Genomic DNA, 26,109 nt, shown 5'->3' with positions numbered 1-26,109 from the left:
TAGGTTATTCTTTAATAACTGCAGAGCTTATTCGAACGTTGCTATTTTGTTTTTATTTGCACTCATATGTCTCCGTTTGTAGGCTATTTAAGATCCTAATTCGTTTTGTTTTTGTTGGTATCACTCCATGGAAAAATCCGTGGAGGCATTTGTTCATTAGTTGTAAGAATGGCTTCATCCGTTTTGCAAAGGAACTCCCAATATATGATAGACCTACATGGCTTATAATAGGCCTATCTGGATAAATTTTACACAAACACATTCGTTCTCGCACTTCATACATGTGCCGACGGAGTCGCCGTTTCTCCTTTCTCCACTTTCTGTGCGTACGCATGGGTCAGAGTTTGCGTGGAGGACCGCACATCTCCCGTCAAGTTTGGTTTTTATAAATCCCAATATTTGCTTAGAAATTGGCGTGCGCCCTCTTCTGGGCGTACGCAACGTTTATAAATGAGGCCCCTGGTGACAAGGAAGGTACATCCCTTTCATACTCATAAAATCATTCAGCCCTACAAGCATCTGCAATCAATATTCAAGGCCATCAGAGGACGAGTCCTTATAGTTTTGGTTATCCCCTTTCCCTTTAGGACCACCAAGATGTTGACTACTGTGGTTATGAGTGAGATTTCTGAACTTTTAAATGGCCTGACTTGAACTTTGATACATTCATGCCTCCCTTCCACAGAATTAAAACAATTAGATTAACTAATTTGTTTCTTATCCATCAGGTCATGTTTTCAATTTTTCAGCTGCATACGAACTCTAAGAAAATAATGAGATTCCCGTCAGCCTCGCCTGTACTTTTTTAATAGCTTATTAGCCAAGGAAATCGTGTTAACAAGCCTTTAAAATCACTAAGCCCAACTGGATTTCCTGGATTGAATTGTAGTGTGTGCATGCCACTTTAGGATACATTCTCCAACCAATGCATCCCGTTGCAATATTTTAATAAAGGCGTCTTGTTTCCTTTATGTCAAGCAAAGCAAAATATCTTAGTTTCCAATAGTTATCGTCAGTAATCATACTAAAAAATCTCCCCACTGTAGAGGAAAGATTTCTTCACACTAGCATTGTACCAGAGAAAGCACAAGTACCAGTCGCTTTCCTAAATAACCAGTAATGTTTATGATGCATATGTGTTTTGGCTTCTCATTCTGAGGAAATAAACCAAAAAAAAACAGTTTTGCCCATCTGGATACTGTGTCATTTTAGAACACAGAGGGAGGCTTTGGGTTGTTGTTGTTGTCCGACCTGACATGTCTGGCCCCCTGGAAGATTTTTCACTCAGTATGCTCAGAGAGATATGTGGCTGGAACTGGGTATGTGGCTTTGAGTCAGTCAGGTTGTGCTGTAAGAATAAGTAGCTGAGCAGGTCATCACCGACTTGTGAAAGATCATAAGTTGAGCATGTGGTATTTTCTGCTTTCAGCTTTTCAAAAAATATGCTCCTGCCAGAAGGTACAAAAGTATTCCTAAAGGTAATCGGAGTGATACTTCATTCAAAGAACATAAATGGCAAAGATGGATTAACCCTTGGGTATCCTTAACTTTGACTACGCCTTGGTTACCTTAGAGGACAAAAACGTCCTCTCCCTATAAACTGCCATAAAAACATTATACATTAATATTTTTTTCTACTTTTTTTTTACAAACCTTTTACGTATCTCACTTGACCTCTTCACATACATATCAAATATTCATTCATTTGTAATTGCTTTTAACCCTTTACATGCAAGTTTATGTGATGACGTGAGCCATTTTTATTTTAAAAAAACACAATAATTGAAAAATGTCTCATATAATAGATGCAAAGTGGATTTTTTTGAGTGGGATAATTAGACTCTAGGATATGTTAATGATTTGCAATAAAACTGCTTTTGATATATGTTTAGTATTTGTGCAGTCACAGATGCAAATAAATACTCCCTCTCATGACCTTAGAGGACAAAAACGTCCTCTCCCTATAAACTGCCATAAAAACATTATACATTAATATTTTTTTCTACTTTTTTTTTACAAACCTTTTATCCCACTTGACCTCTTCACATACATATCAAATATTCATTCATTTGTAATTGCTTTTAACCCTTTAAATGCATGCTTATGTGATGACGTGAGCCATTTTTATTTAAAAAAAGCACAATAATTGAAAAATTTCTCATATAATAGATGCAAAGTGGATTTTTTTGAGTGGGATAATTAGACTCTAGGATATGTTAATGATTTGCAATAAAACTGCTTTTGATATATGTTTAGTATTTGTGCTGTCACAGATGCAAATAAATACTCCCTCTCATGACCTTAGAGGACAAAAACGTCCTCTCCCTATAAACTGCCATAAAAACATTATACATTAATATTTTTTTCTACTTTTTTTTTTAAAACCTTTTACCCCACTTGACCTCTTCACATACATATCAAATATTAATTCATTTGTAATTGCTTTTAACCCTTTACATGCAAGCTTATGTGATGACGTGAGCCAGTTTTATTTAAAAAAAACACAATAATTGAAAGATTTCTCATATAATAGATGCAAAGTGGATTTTTTTGAGTGGGATAATTAGACTCTAGGATATGTTAATGATTTGCAATAAAACTGCTTTTGATATATGTTTAGTATTTGTGCTGTCACAGATGCAAATAAATACTCCCTCTCATGACCTTAGAGGACAAAAACGTCCTCTCCCTATAAACTGCCATAAAAACATTATACATTAATATTTTTTTCTACTTTTTTTTTTAAAACCTTTTACCCCACTTGACCTCTTCACATACATATCAAATATTAATTCATTTGTAATTGCTTTTAACCCTTTACATGCAAGCTTATGTGATGACGTGAGCCAGTTTTATTTAAAAAAAACACAATAATTGAAAGATTTCTCATATAATAGATGCAAAGTGGATTTTTTTGAGTGGGATAATTAGACTCTAGGATATGTTAATGATTTGCAATAAAACTGCTTTTGATACATGTTTAGTATTTGTGCAGTCACAGATGCAAATAAATACTCCCTCTCATGACCTCCCTATAAACTGCCCTAAACACATTATACAGTAATATTTTTTTCTACTTTTTTTTTAAAACCTTTTATCCCACTTGACCTCTTTACATATATATCAAATATTAATTCATTGTTAGTTGCTTTTGACCTTTTAATTCCAGTTTCTTTGATGATGTCAACAAAGTAACAAAGTAAACCTGCAGCCACCTGAAAACCCACAAATTGCACATTACAGCTGCACACATATGCATGCGCACAAAGACACACACACATACACACACAGTAATTTCACAACACACACACAGACACAACCCTAAGGTATCCATATGGATCCACACTTTCCATTAATTTCTCATATTTCTTATGTTTAGGCCTGCAACTCTAAAAAATTACAAAAAAGTACAAAAATGGTTTTAGGGAGCATATTTGATCCTCAAAAAAAAACTGAAGAAAATAAATGATTGAGCTAGGTAGGGCTAAAAAAGCAATTTTGGTGTCTTAAGTGTTAGATTATTGCCTAATATCATCACATTTACATGTGTTTGTCATCATGGCTATGGTTTGAAAAAATAAAGTTTAAATTGGGCCATTTTTTCCATACACGTTTGAGTTTGTAAAGTTTGGCTGTGTGTACACAAACACACACACTATATTTTCTCAATACACACATATGCACCACACACTAACATCCCTTCCATCACACTCACACCATTTAGGTTGAATTTTTTTTTCTATTGCACTGTGAGGGGCAGGACCGACAACCTGGAAAATTGCTTGTAATTCAACCCTATGCCAAATATAGGGAAATGGCTAAAAATTTTGATGGTGTTGAAAATGATAAATTTTGATGCTTTGTGTCTAGGATGAAAGCATAAAATCATTGAAAAAAATATTTTATGCTGTAATGACAGCAGGATCAAATTGGTGAAAAAAGGCCATTTTGAATGGGAGTCAATAGGGGACAAAAACGTCCTTAGGGAGCTGAGAGGAACAAAAAAGTGTACAGCCTTTATAATGGATGGTACAAAGTTGCTGAGTAGAAATAAACAAAATATTTGAAAAAAAAAATCCCTGGCCAAAAATATTTCAGTTAACATAAGCACAGCCAAAGTTATACACAAAAAAGAGCGTAAAAAAAGTGCGAAAGGACAAAAACGTCCCCAAGAGCACCTAAGGGAATGTGAGTTTCCCTCTAAGGAATAAAAAACATGACAAACTACTCGAACCATTTTGACAATGTTATCTACCATTAACACTCCATCACACTTTGCTAAATATACTGCTTCAGTTCCTCTTTATTAGGGGTTCAAAAATATAACAACATTAATACCCACAGTACATTAGAGTATTTCCTTCATGCAAGAGACCAATTTACAGTAGCTCATCATAAATCTTTTTAAACACAGGACACCTGTTTCCTGCAGATTAGGAATGCTGGATTGGTCGACCCGAATGTTCAGGGGTTGCTGGTTCTCAATGTGCTTTTGTAATACTAATCTAACATCAGAGATTTGACTGTAAAACTGCACTGCATTCATGAGCTTATTTCTGAATAGAAGAACCACTAAGTAATATATAAAGGAAATGGATCTTGAAAGGCATTTCAATCAATATTTACTTTCAACTCTATTTCCACACAGAACTTTAATGGAAAAAACAACAAAAGATCCTTTAGGTAAAAGCAAATCAATCCGTCCACAATTCTATACAAACACTTACATCTTTGGATGTATTTATTTATTTCAGGACAATGCACAATAATGAACATGTACAGCGGTACACGTAAAAATGCCGGATTGTAGCCCGGGGCTAATTTCCATCTGTAGTCCATTAGGCAGGTTGATGTTACAATAAAAATTAAAAAGATATACAATATAAACATTTGCTATATAGACACGGAGAAACAGAAAGAAAGAAAATAAAAACAGGATAATTCATTAGTAGGATTAGTAGGTTAAACAAATACACAATTACTACCCAACTTATAAGGTACAGCATACATTTAGAGGTGGTTGCACCTTTGGTTAGTTCTCAGCCATACCTTTACTTGGCTCTTAAAAGTGTCCAGGATTTTTTTTTTTTTGAAGAAAGAAAAGTTGACAACAACTAAAATATTTGCTGTCAAAACCTTTGAAGTGCATTCAGTGATTTATGGTTTACCGATTTTGGATAGCAATAATAGTCCCACTCTGTAATATATGTGCTGACAAAGACAAAGCTGAAACTATTTTTTTCTTCCACTAGCGTCTCCAAAACTATAGGTTTTCTCATGACTTACAGAGTTTCTGGCATTTGGATTCCTCACAATTTTTATTTTTATTCCTGTGATTGTTTAAAAGCCTCTGAACATGCTTTAGTGGTGTTGTTGAAAACGAAAACGAAAAAAAGGCCTTCATCTTTATAATAGTGATGAGGACTTGACATTTAACTTTCCACTGCAGCAGATATTTTGATTTGTCTTTGTAGCCATTGTTCATTCAGCCCTGGAGCTAGCTCACATTAATACAAAACAGTAATGTTTACCCCTTTGCTTTCCCTCAAGGAAGTTGGTAGGCATAGAGAGTGAAAATATTAAAATTGTACTTGTGTGTGAACTGTAAGGCGGCTTACAGTTTCAATCAGTAAAGTAATCAACGGCTATTCATATTTTACTATCTGATACAAGTTAGTACCTTTTTGCATTTATTTGCTCACAATAATAATTTCCCTCCCTGTGCAATCCTTAAATATACCATCAAATGTCCTTGAAATCAGTTCTGGTATGTGGAGATTCATGATTCAAGATTCAAAGTGTTTATTGTCACATGCACAATAAGAAACATGTTCCCAGTCACACAATGAAATTCTTCATTTGTTTTCCACAGACTGAATGCCAAGAAAGAAACATGAAAATATGCAATATACAAGTAAAATAGAAAAAAAGCAGCAACAATACAGAATATACCATTTACAAGGCAAATAGAAGAGCAGCAACTAGGTAAAACAACACATTTAACCAAAATGTAAAAATGTAAACAGTGTTGGCAGTCCTGAGGTAGAATAATAACAATAACAACAGTAACAGCAGACTCCTATCTGTTGTTTAAGAGTCTGAGGGCAGTAGGGAAGAAATAGTTATTTAGTCTGGTTGTACAACAATACAGAATATACAATTTACAAGGCAAATAGAAGAGCAGCAACTAGATAAAACAACACATTTAAGTTAGAATAAAATAAAACGGAATGGTGCAAATTTCAAGAAAGTGTGCCATTGTGCATAACCAAAATGTACAAAAATGTAAACATTGGCGGCAGTCCTGAGGTAGAATAATACAAATAACAACAGACTCCTATCTGTTGTCTGAGGGCAGTGGGGAAGATAGAGTTATTTAGTCTGGTTGTTTTGGACTTCACACTTCTGTACCTCCGTCCTGAGGGTAGGAGTGTAAACAATCCATGCTGTGAGTGGGTGGGGTCCTTGAGTATGGAGGCAGCTCTCCTGTGGACTCTGCGGTGGTAGATGCTCTGCAAGAGGGCAGTGGAGTTCTGATGATCTTCTCTGCAGTCTTTACCACTCTCTGCAGTGGTCTGCGGTCCAAAGCAGAAGTGCTGCCGTACCAGACGGTGATACAGCTGGTCAAGATGCTCTCAACAGAGCAGCTGTAGAAGTTTCTGAGGATCTCAGGCTACATGCCAAACTTTCTCAGCCTCCTCAGGAAGTACAGCCGCTGTTGTGCTTTCTTAACCAGCTGTGTGGTGTTGAGTGTCCAAGTGAGGTTGTCGCTGATGTGGACGCCGAGGTACTTGAAGCTGCTCACCCTCTCTACTTCAAGCTCCTCGATCCTCATGTCCACTATCATCTCCTTGGTCTTGTCCGTGTTAATGAGGGTAAGGTTATTGTCCTCACACCATGACACCAGACTGGCCACCTCGCTCCTGTAGGCCGCTTCGTCCCCTCCCGTGATGTGTCCTATCACTGCGGTGTCGTCCGCAAACCTCAAGATAGTGTTGTCTATGTGGGAGGCGACACAGTCATGAATGAACAGGGTGTAGAGGATGGGGCTGAGCATGCAGCCCTGTGGCATGCCAATGTTTGTGATGATGCTGGCTAGTCCTATTTCCAATCCTGACAGACTGGGACCCTGGCAGTCAGAAAGTCCTGGAGCCAGTCACAATCAGTTTATGTTTTCCAGTTGAGAGAGAGAGAGAGAGAGAGAGAGAGAGAGAGAGAGAGAGAGAGAGAGAGAGAGAGAGAGAGAGATTGTTTAAGCTGTTGACTCCTACCTCATCAGGCTACACTGATGGAGTCAGAAATTGGATTTAGCAGCAACTTGAAGGAAAAGGGACCAGGGTGCATAATGTTCCACAACATGATATATCACACAAGGCAGTGGCGCGCAAAAAGATTGTCCATCCATGACGACCCTGTGAACAAATAAGTTAAGGTCTAATGTATCTCTTTCCTGAACAGTTTCAGAAAACTTCTACAGATGAGACTTCATGATGAATTAAATTAAATATTTTGTGTTTTTTTGTGGTATTTGGAATTTAAGTAGAAATTAGCATTTATTAACATTAATTAACAAGAGTTCTTTTGAGATCAGAATTAATTACTATCAAAATGGATGAGTTTTGGAGCAGACTTTTCCAGCTGCAGCTTAAAGTGATCTACGTGGGTGTAAACATTCATACTTCTTCCCTGAGTCATGACTCAAATCTGAACACATTGACATGTTGTATATGTTTAGTCTAACTTTGCATTTCCAGAGTGACATAGTTGAATTACCATATCTATTGCCAAAAAACTTCCACAATTCTGCTTAGAAACTATAGAAAATAGCCTCCATCCCCAGAACTTTCCTGAGAGTAATCATGTCATCACAACAGGGCTCTAGTTTCAAACTTACTTCATAACAACATTATACTTCCTCTTTACACACAGATTTCTATGGAAAACAGACACCACTTATCTTGTTGTCAGCCTTGGTTTTCCCAGTCCCCAGGGAAGTGTTTAAGTGTTTATCTTTTAGGGTATGTAGCCATGCAAATGTTTTGGAAATACCTTCCACAAAAGCTTGATTTAATGTGATATCGAACAATGAAATAACTACTTTGTATAGTTGAATGGTCTTTCATGCTTTTAATAGGATTTATTTTGTATGAAGAGTATGTAATGTTTTGTATATGGACAACAAAACACTGCATTAAAGTTCAACCAGACTGACAGTTGAAAGGCCGAAAAAAAGAGACAAAGCTAGATCTGAACAACAGTAATATAATATTGTAAGAAATAACCATCACCGTCATTGGTTAAAAAAATATGTAAATTACCAAAACAATCTCATATATATCTTCTTCTTTTGAGGCCACAACTATTTCAAATGTAAGTTATACACTATTTGTGTGACTTGTACTGTTTTTATCCATGTTGAAGTAGCCTTTATTGAAGAAAAACAGGATTACTGTAAAACTTTTTTTTGTATCATGCTCTCCCTTATGTTAAGGTTGGCCTCCAGAGACATGGATATCTTCAGGGATGAGGATTTCAGTGAGACCGGTAACACCAGCCATGAAATAGGACAAGAAAGACTAGAAGGTGTCGAAGGCCAAGGACTCAACTACAGTGACACCATGGGGATGTTTATAGGCATGGAGCTTCTTCTACGTTTCAAACCCCTCTTCCTGCCTCTCTACAGCCTCATAGTGGTGGTGGCTGGTGTTGGAAACTCCTTCCTATTGGCTTGCATCTTGGCTGACAAGAAGCTCCACAATGCCACAAACGTTTTCATCGGCAACTTGGCAGCTGGAGACCTTCTGATGTGTTTGAGCTGTGTTCCACTGACCGTGTCGTATGCCTTCGACAGCCACGGCTGGGCTTTTGGGAGACCCCTCTGTCACCTGGTCCCTTTGATACAATGTGCCACAGTGTTCGCATCAGTACTGTCACTCACTGCCATTGCTGTGGACCGATATATCGTTGTAGGTAAGGGACTTAAAGTTATATTTCTACTAATTAGGGGTCACTGATTAACTGTGTGTAGAATGAAACTGTGTGTATCGTGTGGGAATAGAAAAAATACTGTCCTATTAACCTATTAACTTGCATGAAAATGAATTGCCGTTGATATTCAACCTTGCAAAACAGAGCTGAATGGGCTGAAATAAACACTGAGACTGCAGTTATTTTCACAATTCACGTTTTATTTGTTTTTCTTTAAAACAAAATATATGCCATTAGAACACAAATTTAAAATGTCATCACAACTATAAAAAGTGAAGTGCAATAATGTACTGCTTTGATCAATTTCCTGATGCTATGTCTCTATCTTTCTCTGCCTCAGCTCACCCAGTGCGAAGAAGGATCTCAGCGTGGGGTTGTGGTGCGGTGACTCTTGGTGTCTGGCTCTTATCTCTTGCCCTGGCTGCACCCCCATCTCTCTACACACGCTATCTTGACCTGCGACCCAGTGGCATGGACCTTGTAGTGTGTGAGGAATTCTGGCCAAAGAGTGGCAACCTGCGGCTTCTCTACTCATGCTTCATCCTCATAGCTTCCTATATGATCCCGCTGCTGTCCGTCAGCGTGTCTTACTGTGCCATTACTGTCAGCCTAAAGCGCTATTCAGTACCTGGAGAGCCATCCAATAGCCAGCAGCGCTGGAGCCAAAGGAGGAAGAAGACCTTCTCTCTGCTAGTGGCCTCAGTGCTGGCCTTTGCCCTGTGTTGGCTGCCCCTGCAGGTGAGTCTAAACTAAAGCCAGACCGCCAGCCATTTCTTCTGTGTTTCAAATCTGTCTTCTCTTTAACGGTGGTTAAGTCAGCAATTCTGTAGACTGTTTGTTGTCAATTTTTTGGGGGGCAAAATCATTGAATATCTCCTCACAATCCGCTACCTGTGCACACAAAAAACACACAGTTAATGATACACCGCATACTTTTGACAAAAGGTGATTTTGTCTAAAACATTCTCCAGAATTGCTGACTCCACCTTTAACCTGTTCAGTTGAATTTGAGGTAGTTCTTGATTTTGGAGTATAGCTTGGGAGGGATATCAAGTTTACAGCTAGTATCTGCCAGCAAATCATAAACTCAGTAGCAGTTAAGTGAAAAATAGAGAAGCTTGAACTGTCCCCTAACCACGGAAGTTCATAATCAGGTAATTGTGTCAACTAAATCAACAGTACTGCCGTTACTTCATGCTCATTGTAGATACATTGTGCGAGTCCTACAAGGCTAAAGAGGTTGCAAGCTGTCATTTATTGTGATTAATGACTGGCGTAACAACAAGCAAGAAGAAATGTTGCCTTTAAGTTGAGTCATCACAGATTCACAGCAACAACATACTCTATATTTTCTGCCTGTCACAGGTGCTGAACTTGTTGCTGGACCTGGACCCAGACTTTCACATCATAGGGAAGCGTTACGTAAACGTCTTACAAGTGTGCTGTCATTTAGTGGCCATGAGCTCTGCGTGTTACAACCCCTTCATCTACGCCTCGCTGCACAGCAAGGTGCGCCTGCACCTGAAAGATTACCTCTATCCATGTCGCCAGAGAGAGATTGTGTCCAGAGCTACGTCCAGGAGCTGATTTCTGACAGTTCCTGCTATTAATCAACTGCTGTAGCACTTCCTGACATTCTGTTCTCACCCACAAGCTAACACCTGCACCCCTCATGCCTTATGGTCCCTGTCTTAGGTGTCCAGGAGAAATAAGACACTGCTCAACATCCATTTAAGCTAGAATTTCTCATGCTTTGCCAGCATTTTGTGACTTAAAGACATGGTGTCCTCTATTTTACAGTGTCACAAGAGGAGTTGCTAAATAAGGTCATTTATGACTAACAGGCAAAGGAGCAGATGCAGACCAGACCATAGTTTAGTTTGATGATGAAAAATAGTCATCCCTCCATCGGGATCCCTGTGTTTGTCTTGGGGCGGCCGAGCTTCTGGCATACTGTAGAGACTAAGCAGATCTTGCAGCTTTGAAAAGGCCAGCAGTGGCATAACCAGACCTACAGTATAGGCTGACGTAACATGAGTTATGCATGGAGGCTGAGACCAGTAGTTACAGGGCTTGGTTATAGTTAAACAGTAAACACTTGACTTCAGGGAGCTGACCGAACAATGAACTCTTCTCACCAGACATGGGCTACAGACCAAGAAGAGAATGTGTAAGAGACAAAAAATGTGATTATGTTATTTGTATCCCAAGTATTGAAGGTCTGTGCTTCTACACCTTTTTCTTTTCATTTTTATCATGTATCATGTCTCGTGTTTCACCTAGACTACATTAGAAATATATTGCCTGCTAATATTAATGTTATTATGTGATATTTATGATGATTTGGCTCCACACTCTAACTTTGTGTGTTAACTGTGCATATGATATAAGTGAATAAGATTTTTGTTAAGAATGTGCATACATGTGTGCAACATTTTTGTGGGCCTGGGTGAAAAAATAAATATGTACAGGAGAGGGAGATGAAATCTGAAGCCCATATGTACTCCATAAAACTCAGTTTGTAAACTGAAATCAATGCCAATAAAGGTGTTACCTCATGAACAAGGTGTCCGTGCTTTGCAGTGTCTGGAAAACAAGATTGACGCAATGATAAACTTAATATTCAAAGCATGAACAATAAAGTCGGCAATAAACATGACTCTGCTGCCGCCAATGCCGTTCAGTTCCCATTAAGTGTGATTAATGATTTTTTTTGTCAAAGCCTGGGTATCAAGTCAGCTTTTGAACAGGCCTCCTGTTAAAAAGTGGCTAATGTGACCTAAATTGCATTCAAGCTGCATTAATTCTGTTCATTTTGTTGTTCAGAGTTCTACGGCTGGACGAAACAAAAGCACTGTGTGTAGCTTTGGTACACGCTATTTAGCCCAAGCTCCCCAGCTATTGCTGCTGATGTTGGCATCACCTTTAACAATTAGATTACTTTGCTGTCTGTTGCTGACCTTTCTGTGAACATTGAGTCTGCATCAGCTGTACTCAATTTTTGAGTTTTGCCAGGATGCTCTTACTGAAATGGTCTGCAAGATGTGTCCTTGTCTTTAGGACGGGAGCACAGTTGTTTTAAAGGTGAAATTCACCTGATGTCATAATGCCATGCACGATAGTTAGTGAGTTAAAGGGACTGCAACTTGGTTTGGATATATGACATAAAATATTAATGACTTACTAATTAGTTATCAAAGTTAAAGTCCGTAGAAAACCATGTAAATTATTCATTATTAAACTGAGCTAATTGCGATAATCAGGACTTTGTCGGTAGCTACAACTTCATCAGATTTTACTGACAGTTGTGGTAACATGAGTACGGAATGAAAAAGTATTAGGGCCACAGGGAAGAAAAAAAAACATAATTTTTTTGGAGGGAGAATTTTTTTATTTTGGAAGAAGATTTTTTTTTCGTGTTTGATCGGTACCCGCTAGTTCGGCTTGCAAAAATTCGGCCACTTCTTCCAAGCTTGTGGTTTTTCCTTCTGAACAGTTGCAGTTTTCGGCACAATCCCTTCAAAGTCCTAGAACTGACCACTACACTGTGTTTGACTGATTGATTGATTGACATTTTTATTTCGAACATGTAAAAGAAAAACAGAAATTGTTATTCAGAAAATATAACACAAACACAAAATAAAAAGCATAACTAGATACATGAATGACAAACACTTGATGATTGGAAAAACAAAATGTGTTTTCTTCCCTCTGGCCCCAATATTCTTCCGAACATGAGCAAACAATCTCACAACTGATCATTTCATTTCAGTATATTGCTACATCCTTATGGGTTCATGCACTTTTTCCAGCTGAACCCTGCCAACTTAAAACTAGTGAGAAGAGCATAGAAAAGAAAAACAAATACAGAATTCCTCTCAAGTGAAAATAACCAAAGATCGTGACACTGGACAGAAATAGTATGAAAGTGTCAGACCTACTGAATTAAATGCTGATGTTGTCAGGTTTACACAAAAATGGCAGGCAAGAACCCAATGGCACGACAGCAAGCAGTTTCAGGTGTAGCAACAAAGTTTAATAAGAGTCAAACCAGGTGGTAGCGTAGCAAACAAGTCCAATAGGGGCAGGCAAAAGGGTAATCCAGAATCCAAAGGGTGGGTCCAAAACACGAACAGGCAGGCAGGTATACAGACAGGTAGCAGGTTAGTAAACGGACGCTGAAGAGCTATGTGACACAAAGACAATCTGGCAGGGAACTGAGGGAATGAATCGGTATATATACTGTGGGGCTAATAGCTGATGGGGAGCAGGTGAGTGTGGTTAGGCCAGGTGGAAGTAATCAGCAGGGAGTGCAGAGCAGGGGGGAGTGGCCGGGTCTGAAATGACAAGAGAGTTAATATGGGAACAGACAAGTGACAAAAAACTAAATTGTGGCTGAAGTAGTGACAGAACCCCCCCCTCTAGGGACGGCTCCTGACGTCCCCCCAGGCTGATCAGGATGGTCCCTATGGAATGTGGTGATGAGGTCGGGGTCCAGGATGTGGCGAGCCGGGACCCACGAGCGCTCCTCAGGGCCATAACCCTCCCAATCAACCAAGTATTGGAAACCCCTTCCCCGTCGTCGCGACCTGATGAGACGATGAACCGAGTAGGCAGGCCCTCCATCAATGAGCTGGGGGGGCGGCGGGGGTCTGGAGGAGGGCTGGAGCTGGGACTCTTTAACGGGTTTGATCTTGGATACATGGAAGGTGGGATGGATCCTCATGGAGCGAGGAAGACGGAGACGGACTGCAGCAGGATTGATGACTTTATTGATGGAGAACGGACCCACAAACCTGGGAGCCAACTTCCTAGACTCCACCCAGAGCGGAAGGTCCCGTGTAGACAACCAAACCTTCTGGCCCGGAGTGTAACCGGGTGCAGGGGTCCGACGGCGATTGGCATATCTCTGGTATCGGTCGGACGAGCGCAGGAGAGCAGCACGGGCCCGCACCCAGGTGCGCCGACATCGCTGGACGAACGCCTGGACAGACGGGACACTGGCCTCTCGCTCCTGCTCAGGGAACAATGGAGGTTGATATCCTCGAGAGCACTGGAAGGGGGAAAGACCTGTTGCTGAACTTGGAAGTGTGTTGTGAGCATACTCCACCCATAGGAGCTGCTTGGACCAGGAGGACGGGTTCTGGGATGTGATGCAGCGCAAGGCAGTCTCCATCTCCTGGTTCATCCGCTCAGTCTGGCCGTTGGATTGAGGATGGAAACCCGAGGATAAGCTGACCGTGGCCCCCAACAGCTGACAAAACTCTGTCCAGAAACGAGAAGTGAACTGCGGCCCCCGGTCGGAGACAATGTCACAGGGAAGGCCGTGCAGACGGAAAACATGATGCAACATAATTTCAGCTGTTTCCTTGGCAGATGGTAACTTGGGCAACGGAACAAACTGAGCAGATTTAGAAAATCTGTCCACAATAGTAAGAATAGTGGTGTTACCCTCGGAGGGAGGCAGTCCGGTGACGAAGTCGATCGAGATGTGGGACCACGGACGATGAGGAACAGGCAGTGGCTGAAGAAGACCCGCAGGGGCATGGCGAGCGATCTTGTGCTGGGAGCAAACACAGCAAGCAGCGATGAACTCCTTGGCGTCCTCTTCCATGGTAGCCCACCAGAACCGTTGCTTCAGCAGGGCTAGAGTGCGCCTAACCCCTGGATGACAGGCAAGGCGAGAAGAATGTCCCCACTGGAGGACCTGAGAGCGGAGATTCACAGGCACATACAGACGATTATCAGGGCAAGCACTGGGGGCCGGGTGGTCGGCCTGGGCCCGTTTTACCTTGTCCACAATGTCCCAGGTAACTGCGCCAATGACCATCTTAGTGGGGAGGATGCTCTCAGGATGTGTGGGAACATGTTCGGATTGGAACTGACGGGACAGGGCATCTGGTTTGACGTTCCTAGAACCTGAGCGATAAGACAGGGTAAAATCAAAACGATTAAAGAACAACGCCCACCTGGCCTGACGGGAGTTCAACCGTTTGGCTGACCGGATGTACTCCAGGTTTTTGTGGTCCGTCCACACCACAAACGGATTCTTCGCCCCCTCCAACCAGTGCCTCCACTCCTCGAGAGCCATCTTAACCGCCAATAGCTCCCGGTTTCCAACGTCATAATTTCTCTCCGCTGGGGACAATTTGCGGGAGAAAAAGGCACATGGATGTAACTTTTGGTCTTTACCTGACCGCTGAGACAGGACTGCCCCCACCCCGGAGTCTGACGCATCCACCTCAACGACAAACTGGCGTTCTGGATCTGGTAGGATGAGGATGGGAGCAGAAGAGAACCGTGACCATAACTCACTGAACACCCTTCCTGCAGCAGGGGACCATTGGAAGGCTACCTTTTGGGAGGTGAGGGCTGTCAGGGGAGCGGCTACAGAACTATAGTTGCGGATAAACCTACGATAGAAATTGGCAAACCCCAGAAATTGTTGAAGCTTCTTACGAGTGGTGGGGACCGGCCAATCCACCACCGCTTTAATCTTGGTGGGATCCATGTGAATACTTCCGACTGAAATTATGTATCCCAGGAACGACACCTCAGTGGCATGGAACTCGGACTTCTCGACCCTCACGAACAGCTGGTTCTCTAGGAGTCTCTGGAGAACCCTGCGGACATGCTGCACATGGTCCTGTTCGGACTTGGAGAAGATGAGGATGTCATCAAGATAAACAAACACAAATACATTGAGAAAATCCCGGAGCACATCATTCACTAAGGCTTGGAATACTGCAGGAGCATTTGTGAGTCCGAAAGGCATTACCAGGTACTCGTAGTGGCCCCTAGGGGTATTGAACGCCATCTTCCACTCATCCCCCTCCCGAATGCGAACTAGGTGATAGGCATTCCTGAGATCAAGCTTGGTAAACACAGAGGCCCCTTGCAAAAGTTCAAATGCAGAAGAGATGAGTGGGAGGGGGTACCTGTTCTTAATGGTGACATCATTCAGACCGCGGTAATCGATGCAGGGCCGGAGGGATTTGTCCTTCTTACCCACGAAGAAAAACCCTGCTCCAGCATGTGATGAAGAGGGACGGATGAGGCCTGCTGCCAGTGAGTTGTTTATGTATTCGTCCATGGTCCTGGTTTCCGGGGCTGACAGAGAGTAGAGCCTCCCCCTGGGTGGGGATGAGCCAGGGAGGAGGTCAATGGCACAATCATACGGGCGGTGTGGGGGAAGAGAGGTGGCCCGTACCTTGTTAAACACCTCCTTTAAGTCGTAGTACTCCGACGGGACACCTGAGAGATCTGGGAATTCATTAGAAGAAGGGGTGCTGCAGGCAGGTAACAAGGCAGATTTCAGACAGACCGCAAGACATTGATCACTCCATTGTAGAATGGAACCGGTTCTCCAGTCAATGTGTGGATTATGTTTAATTAACCAAGGATACCCCAAGACAACTGGCTGCTGAGGTGCATTAATCAGGTGAAAGGTTAGTGATTCAGTGTGGTTACCTGATATGCCCAGATGAATAGGAACTGTGCGATGGGTTACAGTGCAGAGGAGGCGCCCATCGAGAGCAGTAGCCTCAATAGGCTCGGCCAAGGGTTCCTGGTTAATACCCAGCTGCATGGCAAGGCCCCGATCCAGAAGGTTGGTGTCAGCTCCCGAGTCAATGAGAACAGCGACAGTATGGGACCGACCATTAAAGTTGAGCTGGGCATGAAGTAGTGCTCGAGAGGGACCTTCAAAGTTCTTGATGCGGCTCACCAGCGCCCTCTGGATTCCTGGTGAGCCCTGTCTTTTACTGGACAGGATGACACGTAATGGCCTCCCTCTCCACAGTACATGCAACAGTTCTCCCTTTGGCGCCGTTGTCGTTCAGCAGCTGACAGCCTGGTCCTGCCCAGCTGCATGGGTTCAACTGGGTCACAAGAGGCAGCAGCGGTAGGAAAACACGTTGAAGTGGAAGGTGAAACTGGAAGACGTGGAAGGCTACGGGAAGTGCTGGTCAGTACCTTCTCTCATCTCCTCTCCTGGATACGTCCATCGATGCGGATAGCGGTGGCGATGAGAACGTCCAAATCCCCTGGAGGATCCTGGGCCGCCAGCTCGTCCTTGATGGCATCAGAAAGTCCGTTGTAAAAGGCGTCAGCCAGGGAGGAAGAGTTCCAGTCACTCTCTGCAGCGATAGTCCGGAACTCGATGGAATAATCAGTCACTCTCCGGCTCCCCTGAGCCAGGTTAAACAGACCCCGAGCAGCCTCTCGACCAGGGGTAGCATGATCAAACACCTTCCGAAGACCCTCAGAGAAGGCAGCCACAGAAGAACAGAGAGCCGACTGCTTCTCCCACTCGGCGGCACCCCAGTTCCGGGCCCGCCCAGTAAGCTGGGTGATCATGAAAGCCACTCTCGACCTCTCCGTGGGATATGTGAGAGGTTGTAGTTCAAAAGTCAATGAGCACAGAGTCAGAAAGGAGCGACAGGTATCTGGAGCTCCAGAAAAGCGCTCTAGAGCACTTAAGCGGGGCTCTGGACGGGAGACAGCAGGGACAGGAGGGCTGGTGGGTGGTTGAACCGCTGGGGTCTGACTGGCCAGCGTGAGCTGCTGGAGCTGGCCGCTCAGAACCTCAAAATGCTGATTGTGGCGTTCCGAAGCTTCCTGGAAAGCCACTTCCATAGCGGTGAACTGTCTCGAATGCTGGTGTAGGGCGGCACCTTGTGCTGCCACTTCTTCCTGAAGAGCCTTTGTGTCGGCTGGGTTCATCTTTTGGCCAGATTGTACTGTCAGGTTTACACAAAAATGGCAGGCAAGAACCCAATGGCACGACAGCAAGCAGTTTCAGGTGTAGCAACAAAGTTTAATAAGAGTCAAACCAGGTGGTAGCGTAGCAAACAAGTCCAATAGGGGCAGGCAAAAGGGTAATCCAGAATCCAAAGGGTGGGTCCAAAACACGAACAGGCAGGCAGGTATACAGACAGGTAGCAGGTTAGTAAACGGACGCTGAAGAGCTATGTGACACAAAGACAATCTGGCAGCGAACTGAGGGAATGAATCGGTATATATACTGTGGGGCTAATAGCTGATGGGGAGCAGGTGAGTGTGGTTAGGCCAGGTGGAAGTAATCAGCAGGGAGTGCAGAGCAGGGGGGAGTGGCCGGGTCTGAAATGACAAGAGAGTTAATATGGGAACAGACAAGTGACAAAAAACTAAATTGTGGCTGAAGTAGTGACAGATGTATTATTCTTCAAGTGCTTTTCCCACTGGTCCTTCCTGTGCCTTCCTACTCAGCCTATTGGATTTTACATTTGAATGATGTCACACAATTAAAAAAAAGGCTCTTGGAATGTTTCTCCAGTAAAAAAGTGGCCACAGCAAAAACGTAGTTGCAATGCTGAGTTCCGGCTGCGTATCTAGCTAAGAATTTGTGCTGTTTTTTTCATCAGTTGGCTTGAAGCAGTGCTTTTACCTTTGAGAAGTGAACAAAGAACAGGTTTATTGTACAAAAATCAAGCGTCATTATTGGAGTTTGGATGTAATACATGCGATAGTATTAGTCTTCTGCCTGTCCGAGTCACAGTAACAGATCTTGGCTTTGTTAGCCATGATAAACCTTGTTAATACAAGCCTGTCATGAAAACAAAGTGCACCTAAAAATAAAACACTATAATTGGAAAATAAGACCCCAAAGGTTTCATTAAGCCCCCCTTGAAGAGATGAGAGCTCTGACATTTTTCAACACCACTTCAGTTGTTTGGACAAGGTTGAGGGCTGCACCAGTTCATTTGCTTCATATTACAAAACATAGATATACAAATGTTGCTGTTTCAACTGAAACAAAGGTTAGTGGATTTGGCTCAGATCTGTATGTATAAATGCACTAAGCCCCAAGCATTGAGATTTAGACTAACTTGTCCCCTGGGCTACTAGACACATTTTCATTCTAACCAACTGAAAGGATGGGCTGTGGCAAAGTGAAATTAACATGAAAAAAAGAATATTCAAAGTGTTGTACAGGCAAAAATTTCAAGTCAACTGAAACATACACGTTTTCTTGTCATTCAAAAACCACACTGAACAAAAACAGAAAGTGATGCAAACACACTACAAGTGAAAACCACAATGAAGAGCATGCATGCATTTAGCAAGTGTAAAAAAAAGAAGAAAAAAAAGAAAGGTTTCGTGTCCATGAATTAAAATTATGTGGAAATGCTTTGTGTCTTTACTTTGTATCTTTTGTGCTTCAACGTATCACACATCCTAAATGATAGCCTGAATAACAATATATTGGCCAATTTTGAAACTTTCTTATTCAATTGGTGATATTAATTAAATAATCATTAAAACTGACTTGACGTGACTATATTCCCCATCAGACTTAGAGAAATGTTTTAATAATAATAGAAAATACATATTAAATAGTACACTTAAGAAACTGTACAATCTTTACAAAGAACATACATTTACAGCAAGTGTTTTGTCAAAATCAGTTAATATCTTTTCAGGATCCGCTTCCTGTCGTACTGTGTGTGCTGTGGTTGCTCCTCGTGGCAGCGGTGCATTTGGCTATTTCTCTATTCTATACTATTCTCTATCTATGGCCCCGGTCCTCCTCGGGACTAGTGCCGCACTGGGGTGTGCTCTCTGGGGCCGGGGTGCTGGGGGGCAGGCTCTGGGTCTGGGGGGCTGGCGCCGATTGTGTGTCGGTGGGGAACGGTAGAGTGTAGATCAATGTAATTTAATGTTAATTGTGTTCATATTGTTTACCATTGTTATAGCGTTATTATTAACAGCCTGAGGAGCTGCCTCGGTCTCGGTTTGTCTGGGCCTGAGTACCGGTTGTCCTCCCACTGAAAAATTGTCCTGCCGACGCTAATTGCATAACTGATACCATTTCTCTGACATTTGTTCTCCTCTGTCTATCTTCCATGATTGGCTGAGTGTTGCCCCGGGGGTTCTCTCCCTCTGTCTACAAAGCACTCTCCATGCTACTCGACTGACTCCGAGTTCTGTGCGGAATCAGCTGTCCTAGGAACGGATGCTCCCCGCCTGCTATTGCCTCACATCAGCACTGATTCACCGTCCATCAGGATAGTACTCTTTCTACTCGCTTGCTTGTTCAATCTTTAAATTAATTTTTGCTTTGCTCACTGGTTGCCTGTCTGTCCTCTTCCAGTTTTTCCTGGTCGTGACGAGACGGTGTGGATCTGGTCCCCCCTCCGGTAACATCTGAGAATGGACCATCAACGCGAAAGATGTTGCAGTGGTTAAGGATGCCACCTGGAGACGTGGGATGTAATCCCGGTGATGGAAACCTTAGTTTTCCCTGGTGGAGACGAGACGGTGTGGATCCTCTGGCAGCATCTGAAGTCTTCCTGCATCCACACTATTTGCACTTTACTTAGTATTACCATGTAATCACCTGGTCAATGATCAAATTCCTTCGTGACTTTCTCTACTTATGACTTCTATTGCAGCATGTCCGTCCTGGGAGAGGGATCCCTTACTCTGTCGACTTTCCCTGAGATTTCTTCAATTTTTTTTTTATTCCCGGTAAAGGGTTTTTACTGGGAGTTTTTCTCAGCCGAGCTAAGGGTGTAAGGGCAGGGTGTCATATTGTATCATATTGTATCGTATATCATATTGTATGAAATGTAAAGCCCACTGAGACAAATGTGTTTGTGATTTTGGGCTATACAAATAAAACTGATTTGATTTGATTTGTGCATTGCAAAAAAAGGCTTTGTAAAAATTTTAATTAGGCTATTATTTATTTCATTCAATTGATCTGAATGTTTTAAATTGTTGTTGTCTGTGTGTGTGTGTGTGTGTGTGTGTGTGTGTGTAAACTTGTTATGTATTCTCATTGTATATTGTGTATCTGTACTCGACGTCATTGTAAAAGAGGGTCACCCCTCAATTGATCTTTCGAGGTTAAATAAAGGTTACAAACAAACAAAAAGGCATGTTGCAAGCCTCCTTTGTTTACATACCATTTGTTTACATACCAGTTTAGAGAGCCTAGGCTGTGTATGAATCTTTAATATACTATCTATGGTATGAATACCAGATTCAGCACACAGACAGCACACCCAGGTAGCGGATCTTTTTTTTTTGTATAATTCTTTTTATTTTGTTTTTTTTGTAACAATAATCAAACAAACAAACAAGCAAACAACACCAGACAATACATACAAACTAAGAAAAGAGAGAAAAAAAATTAAAATAAGAAAAAGGACAAATGTGTATGTTGTTCATTATTGCATGATCACACACACACACACACACACACACACACACACACACACACACACACGTAACATTTAAAGACACACAAAAAGAAAAATCCATGTCCTGTGATCTCCACTGTAGTTCCCCCCTCCCTTCTCAGCAATGCTACAAGCTTTAGTTCTCATAGTGCCTCATAGATGGGTTTCCATACTTCATTAAATTGATTTGTTTTGTTATTGTCTTCGGATAATGTATTTTCTATGGTCAGATAATATTTCATAAGTTCTTTCCAGTTCTTTAATGTAGGGGCCTCTGCATCTTTCCAGTATTTTAAAATTAGTTTCTTGTAAACAAGGGAAGAAAACATAATTTGCCATCCCATAGGGTACCTTACACCCTCGGGGTTCTGAAAAATACACAGCTGAGCTGAGAACTGCATTTTTGTTTTACAAATGGTTGATATCCATTCTTGGATTTCATTCCAACCTTTGTTCACTTTCATACAATGCCAAAAGGCGTGTATGAGAGAGTCTTGAGAGCCACACTTCACACACTGGTCAGAGGAGTCAGCATAAAACTTATGTAATTTATCTCTAGTATAATATATTCTTGTCATCAGTTTATATTGTATTAACCTGAGATTTTCATTTGTGGTAATTTTATTTGTAAGATACAAGCATTTCTTCCATTTTATATTGGCTTCTTTGAATTGGAGATCTTTATTCCATTTTTCATAGAGCTTATGCATTGAGTAGTGTTTAGATTCTTCCTTCAAAAGAATATTATATATGCTACCAATTAACTGTTTCTTCTTTCCTTTTTTAAACATAACCTCCTCAAATGGTCCTTGAACCAAATTATAATGTAAATTAAAGTTTTCCATTATCCAGTTTTTTAACTGTAAATATCTAAACGATTCTTGGTTTGACAGTTTGAATTTATTCTGAAGTTCTGTGAATGGTTGAACCCTATTGTGCGAAATTAGATCTGACAATTGATTAATTCCCCTTGTACTCCAAGTACTCCAATTGAGCTTGTCATTCTGGATTTTAATTGATGGATTATTCCAAAGTTCTGTGTTCCTAGGGATACTAATCTGCGCTCCAAGTATTTTTCCAATTTTGTTCCATGATTTTAAAGTGCTATTTGTAACGAAGTTTGATACTTTTATATTGTGTTTTGTAAACAAAGCTGTGAACAGGTTTTGGGGTTTTAAATGGTTACTTTCTATATCAATCCAGGGTTCTTCAGCTGTATTATTGATTATCCGATCTATGTAAAACATCTGTGATGCATAGAAGTACAGTTCTAAATTTGGAAGTTTAAGACCACCTTCTGTTCTTACATTTTGAAGAAGAGTTCTACTGAGTCGATGTGCTTTATTGGACCAGACAAACGAGGTGAGTAAAGAGTTTAGTTAGTGAAGAATTGTTTTGGAGGAATTAAAGGTATTGTTTGGAAGATAAAGAGAAATTTTGGTAACCACATCATTTTAAAAAGATTTATCCTTCCAATTATATTTATGGGCAGGTCTGACCATTTCTTAATACTAATTTTTAATTCATTTATTAGAGAGATAAAGTTATCTTTGTATAATTGTGTTTTTTCAGGGCTTATGATGCAACCTAAGTACTTTAACTTTTTTTTCCACTGAAGGTTCTTTAAATCTTCTGGGATGCATGTTCCTTTATTAATTTGCATCAGTTCAGTTTTTTCAATATTCATTTTATAACCAGATATTTTAGAAAATTTGTCTATGATCTTCATTACCTTTGGAAGAGATGTTTTAATATTAGTTAAATATAACAATAAATCGTCAGAAAATAGACTCAGTTTATATTTTTGTTTATCTACCTTAATACCACTCACTTCTTCTGTTTGTCTAATTTTCTGAGCCAAGGGTTCAATGGCCAACGCAAATAAGGAGGGGGATAACGGGCATCCTTGTCTAGTGCCTCTTTCTAACCTAAATATTTCAGATAAAGTCCCATTAACATAAACCTGTGATGTTGGTAATTTATAACAACAAGATTTCTCCAGAATCGCTGACTCCACCTTTAAAGTAGCTACCAGGAACATTCAGTTTCTATTGATTTAAGCCGCACCTTTGTGAGAGAGTGAGTGAGAGAGAGAGAGAGAGAGAGAGAGAGAGAGAGAGAGAGACCTCAGGATGCACTGCGTAACGTGATTATATGTGACTCTGTATGGTTATAAATGGTAATACGATGATGGGGAAGCGGATACAAGTTTTAGTACCATATGGGAAACACATGCTTTTCTGGTCTGCCTAGTATAAATCATTTGGTAAGTTCGCTGGGAAAAATTGGACCTGTGGTTGTTTGTATGTCTACTGTAACATTAGAGTAGGGGAGAACGGGGTAATTTGTCACACGGGTTGGTTGTCACAATCGTTATATCTCGGAACCAGAAGGCGCTGTCTGTGAAATTTTGGTATGTAAATATCCAGAATTGGGATCAGAGGTCAACTACATAGTCTTCCTTGGAGTTAGACTGCTGAATTTGAGGTGAGAGAACTGTTTGTGTTTTTCATGTCAAATTGAAAATATTTTATTTTATTACCCATAAAAAGTGTGAAGGGTAAGCTATAGTTTAGATTGTGGTTAGCAAGCTAATTAGTTGTCAGATGGTTGTTGGCCTTGATGCTAGCAAAAAATTCAAGTTGGGGTTGGTCGTCACATTTTTGAGGGGGATGGTTGTCACAAGTTATCCAAAGGCTACAGCCAGAAAAGGAACCCAATAACGAAATAAATTGTCAAGCTGTATCCTCACTGACACCCCAGAGAAGGAAAGAATAGAGCAGGAAAAGGCAGCTAGCATGCAAAGGAAAAAAGGGCAACAAAATCAAAACAACCCAGTGCATCCCAAACTAGACCAGCTGCCAAGGCCACAGTAAGTTATATAGGCCTATTTGTGAACTTGACAATGCAATTGCATTTTCAAATTTAGTACTACTTTCTGTCCTTCTTTTCAAGATTATTCCCATTAAGATAACATTGTGACAAACAACCCCATAGTGTATGACAACCGACCCCTTGATGGGGTTGGTTGTCACAATGTGTAAGGGTGTCTTACACATTAATTTCTTCTTTATTACAATAAGATAGAAAAAGTGAGGGGTACACATTTCAAGCCAACACTTTAAGCTTCAATGTAATGTAGGAATGACTATTGAAAGATGTTTAGGTGATGAGCAATTCTCAGTAGAGTAAAAAGTGTGCCTACTTACCCCGTTCTCCCCTACATATTGAAAAATAAATATCCTGATTATTGTTTTGCTAATGAAATATCACTGTCTGATGATAAAGCAAGTTTGATTATAAAGATTTGCTGTTTGATTAAAGACACACAATAACAATGTGAGCAGCAGGAGAGCAGCAGTGCAGTAGAAATATTAACTGATCGGCAACCAATGCTCATTATTGTAGAGGAAATGATTTATAATCGCCTGCTGTTCTGTATGTGTCACAATGCCCACCCCAAACCTGAAATAACTTCAGTTTAAGAAAAGCTTGTCTAATGCACTCAGACCAACCCTGCATTAGGGAGCTTTGACTCTGGAGAGCAAATCAATGAAAACATATTGATTCCCCAAATAGTCTGCTGGCTACAGGCTGACTCGTATCATTAAAGGTTGAGTGTAGAGAAGATTGATTATTAATGGATGATGTACTGCAGCTGATGGTAGTTTATTTATACTTGATTGCATTTTAATATTTTAACTTTTTGTATTTTTTCAAAGTTCTCCAAATTGGCTTGAGCGTTGACTGGCAAGAGTTTGTGTGGTAAAATAATGGAGTGAGTGAACAACATCTTTTGTGTAACCATTGTGAATTCATATCAATTTGGCTCTATCCCAGTAGATATATCTATTGAACTGATTGAAAAAAACGCATCTGGTTAGGCAGATGAATCTTCAACAGTTATGGCTTGTCTTTAAATGCTATTCTTTAGTTTTCTTTATCGTCAACAAATCCAATGAGAGGAAGACCAACAATGCATATGATTACCCTCAACACTCCACTTCCTTAAACGATGTCGCCCACATGTTCCTTCTGCAGACTTCATCGTTAAAGGACATTAATAATATATAAGTAATTTACTTAAAAAGCTGCAAACAGTTTTTATTTACCTTCATTAAAGGATGCTCTCTAGTAAGTATTGTCAGCAGAAGGACACGTTATGTGGAATTGACTTAACATTTCTAAAATTCTCCTGATCATTATAACGAATACAATTACAAATGTAACTCGAGCACAACAGCTTTATGTATTATCAATTCATTGGTTTTGATCACTTCATGGGATTTGTTGAAAATGAAAAAAAAAAATCAAATATCACCAGTCTTATCTTTCAATTATTGAACACCAGACATGGGGGACTCGAGTCACATGACTTGACTAGAGTCGCAAATTTGAGGACTTGAGACTTGCTTGACTAACACTGATAAAAGACTCGACTTGACTTTGACTTCACGTGAGCCTCCCACACGCTTATAATCCAATCACAGTAAATATGTAGCGCCTTCTTCCCTTCCCTTTTTACGTTGTAACGGCCCCGGGAAGTCTTGTAAAAGAAAACGAAAGTAACGAGCGTTTCCTGCAGCGCTGCTGCCTTGATAACGCACGCTTCCTTATCGAGCGCTCTACCTCCACGGACTGTAGGCTTTATAAAAGCTTGACCTAACAGTAAAAGTTCGACCTTCCACGTTCACCGGCTCCTTCCGACAGCTCACAGCCGCCGCCCCCGCACCGACAGCACAGCAAACTGCCCGTTATGACAGTTCACCCCCCAGTATGAAAAATAAATTCATCGGGATGAATCAAAATGTGATCCTGCCATAAAATAAAAGGTGATATGATATTTTTGCGCAGATCCTTGCCCTGTTTTATTTTAAATGCATTATGGGCATTA

At 41.0% G+C, this 26,109-nt stretch overlaps 2 protein-coding genes across 2 annotated transcripts in view; both read left to right on the top strand.

Annotated features, from left to right (window-relative positions):
• The window catches only part of gvin1l2 (GTPase, very large interferon inducible 1-like 2), a gene marked incomplete at both ends in the record, with an annotated part of 34,768 nt that extends 28,115 nt beyond the window's left edge, over window positions 1-6,653 (top strand). Inside the window, one exon of the mRNA XM_080024809.1 lies at window positions 6,572-6,653. Coding sequence (XP_079880935.1) covers window positions 6,572-6,653 — 82 coding nt within the window. The remainder of the gene's footprint in view (window positions 1-6,571) is intronic.
• A 1,854-nt stretch (window positions 6,654-8,507) lies between these two features.
• Window positions 8,508-10,575, top strand: LOC307271370 (prolactin-releasing peptide receptor; the record flags this gene model as incomplete). The annotated part of the gene is made up of 3 exons (XM_080053794.1): window positions 8,508-8,970; window positions 9,329-9,726; window positions 10,354-10,575. 3 exons carry the CDS (start codon window positions 8,508-8,510, stop codon window positions 10,573-10,575), a joined length of 1,083 nt encoding a protein of 360 aa, XP_079909920.1.
• Window positions 10,576-26,109: the final 15,534 nt, after the last annotated feature.

Source organism: Ammodytes marinus (assembly GCF_949987685.1).
Source record: "Ammodytes marinus genome assembly, chromosome: 3".
NCBI classification, from domain to species: domain Eukaryota; kingdom Metazoa; phylum Chordata; class Actinopteri; order Uranoscopiformes; family Ammodytidae; genus Ammodytes; species Ammodytes marinus.
The sequence above is the reverse complement of the archived record's forward strand: the minus strand, read 5'-3'. Positions and strand labels throughout refer to the sequence as shown.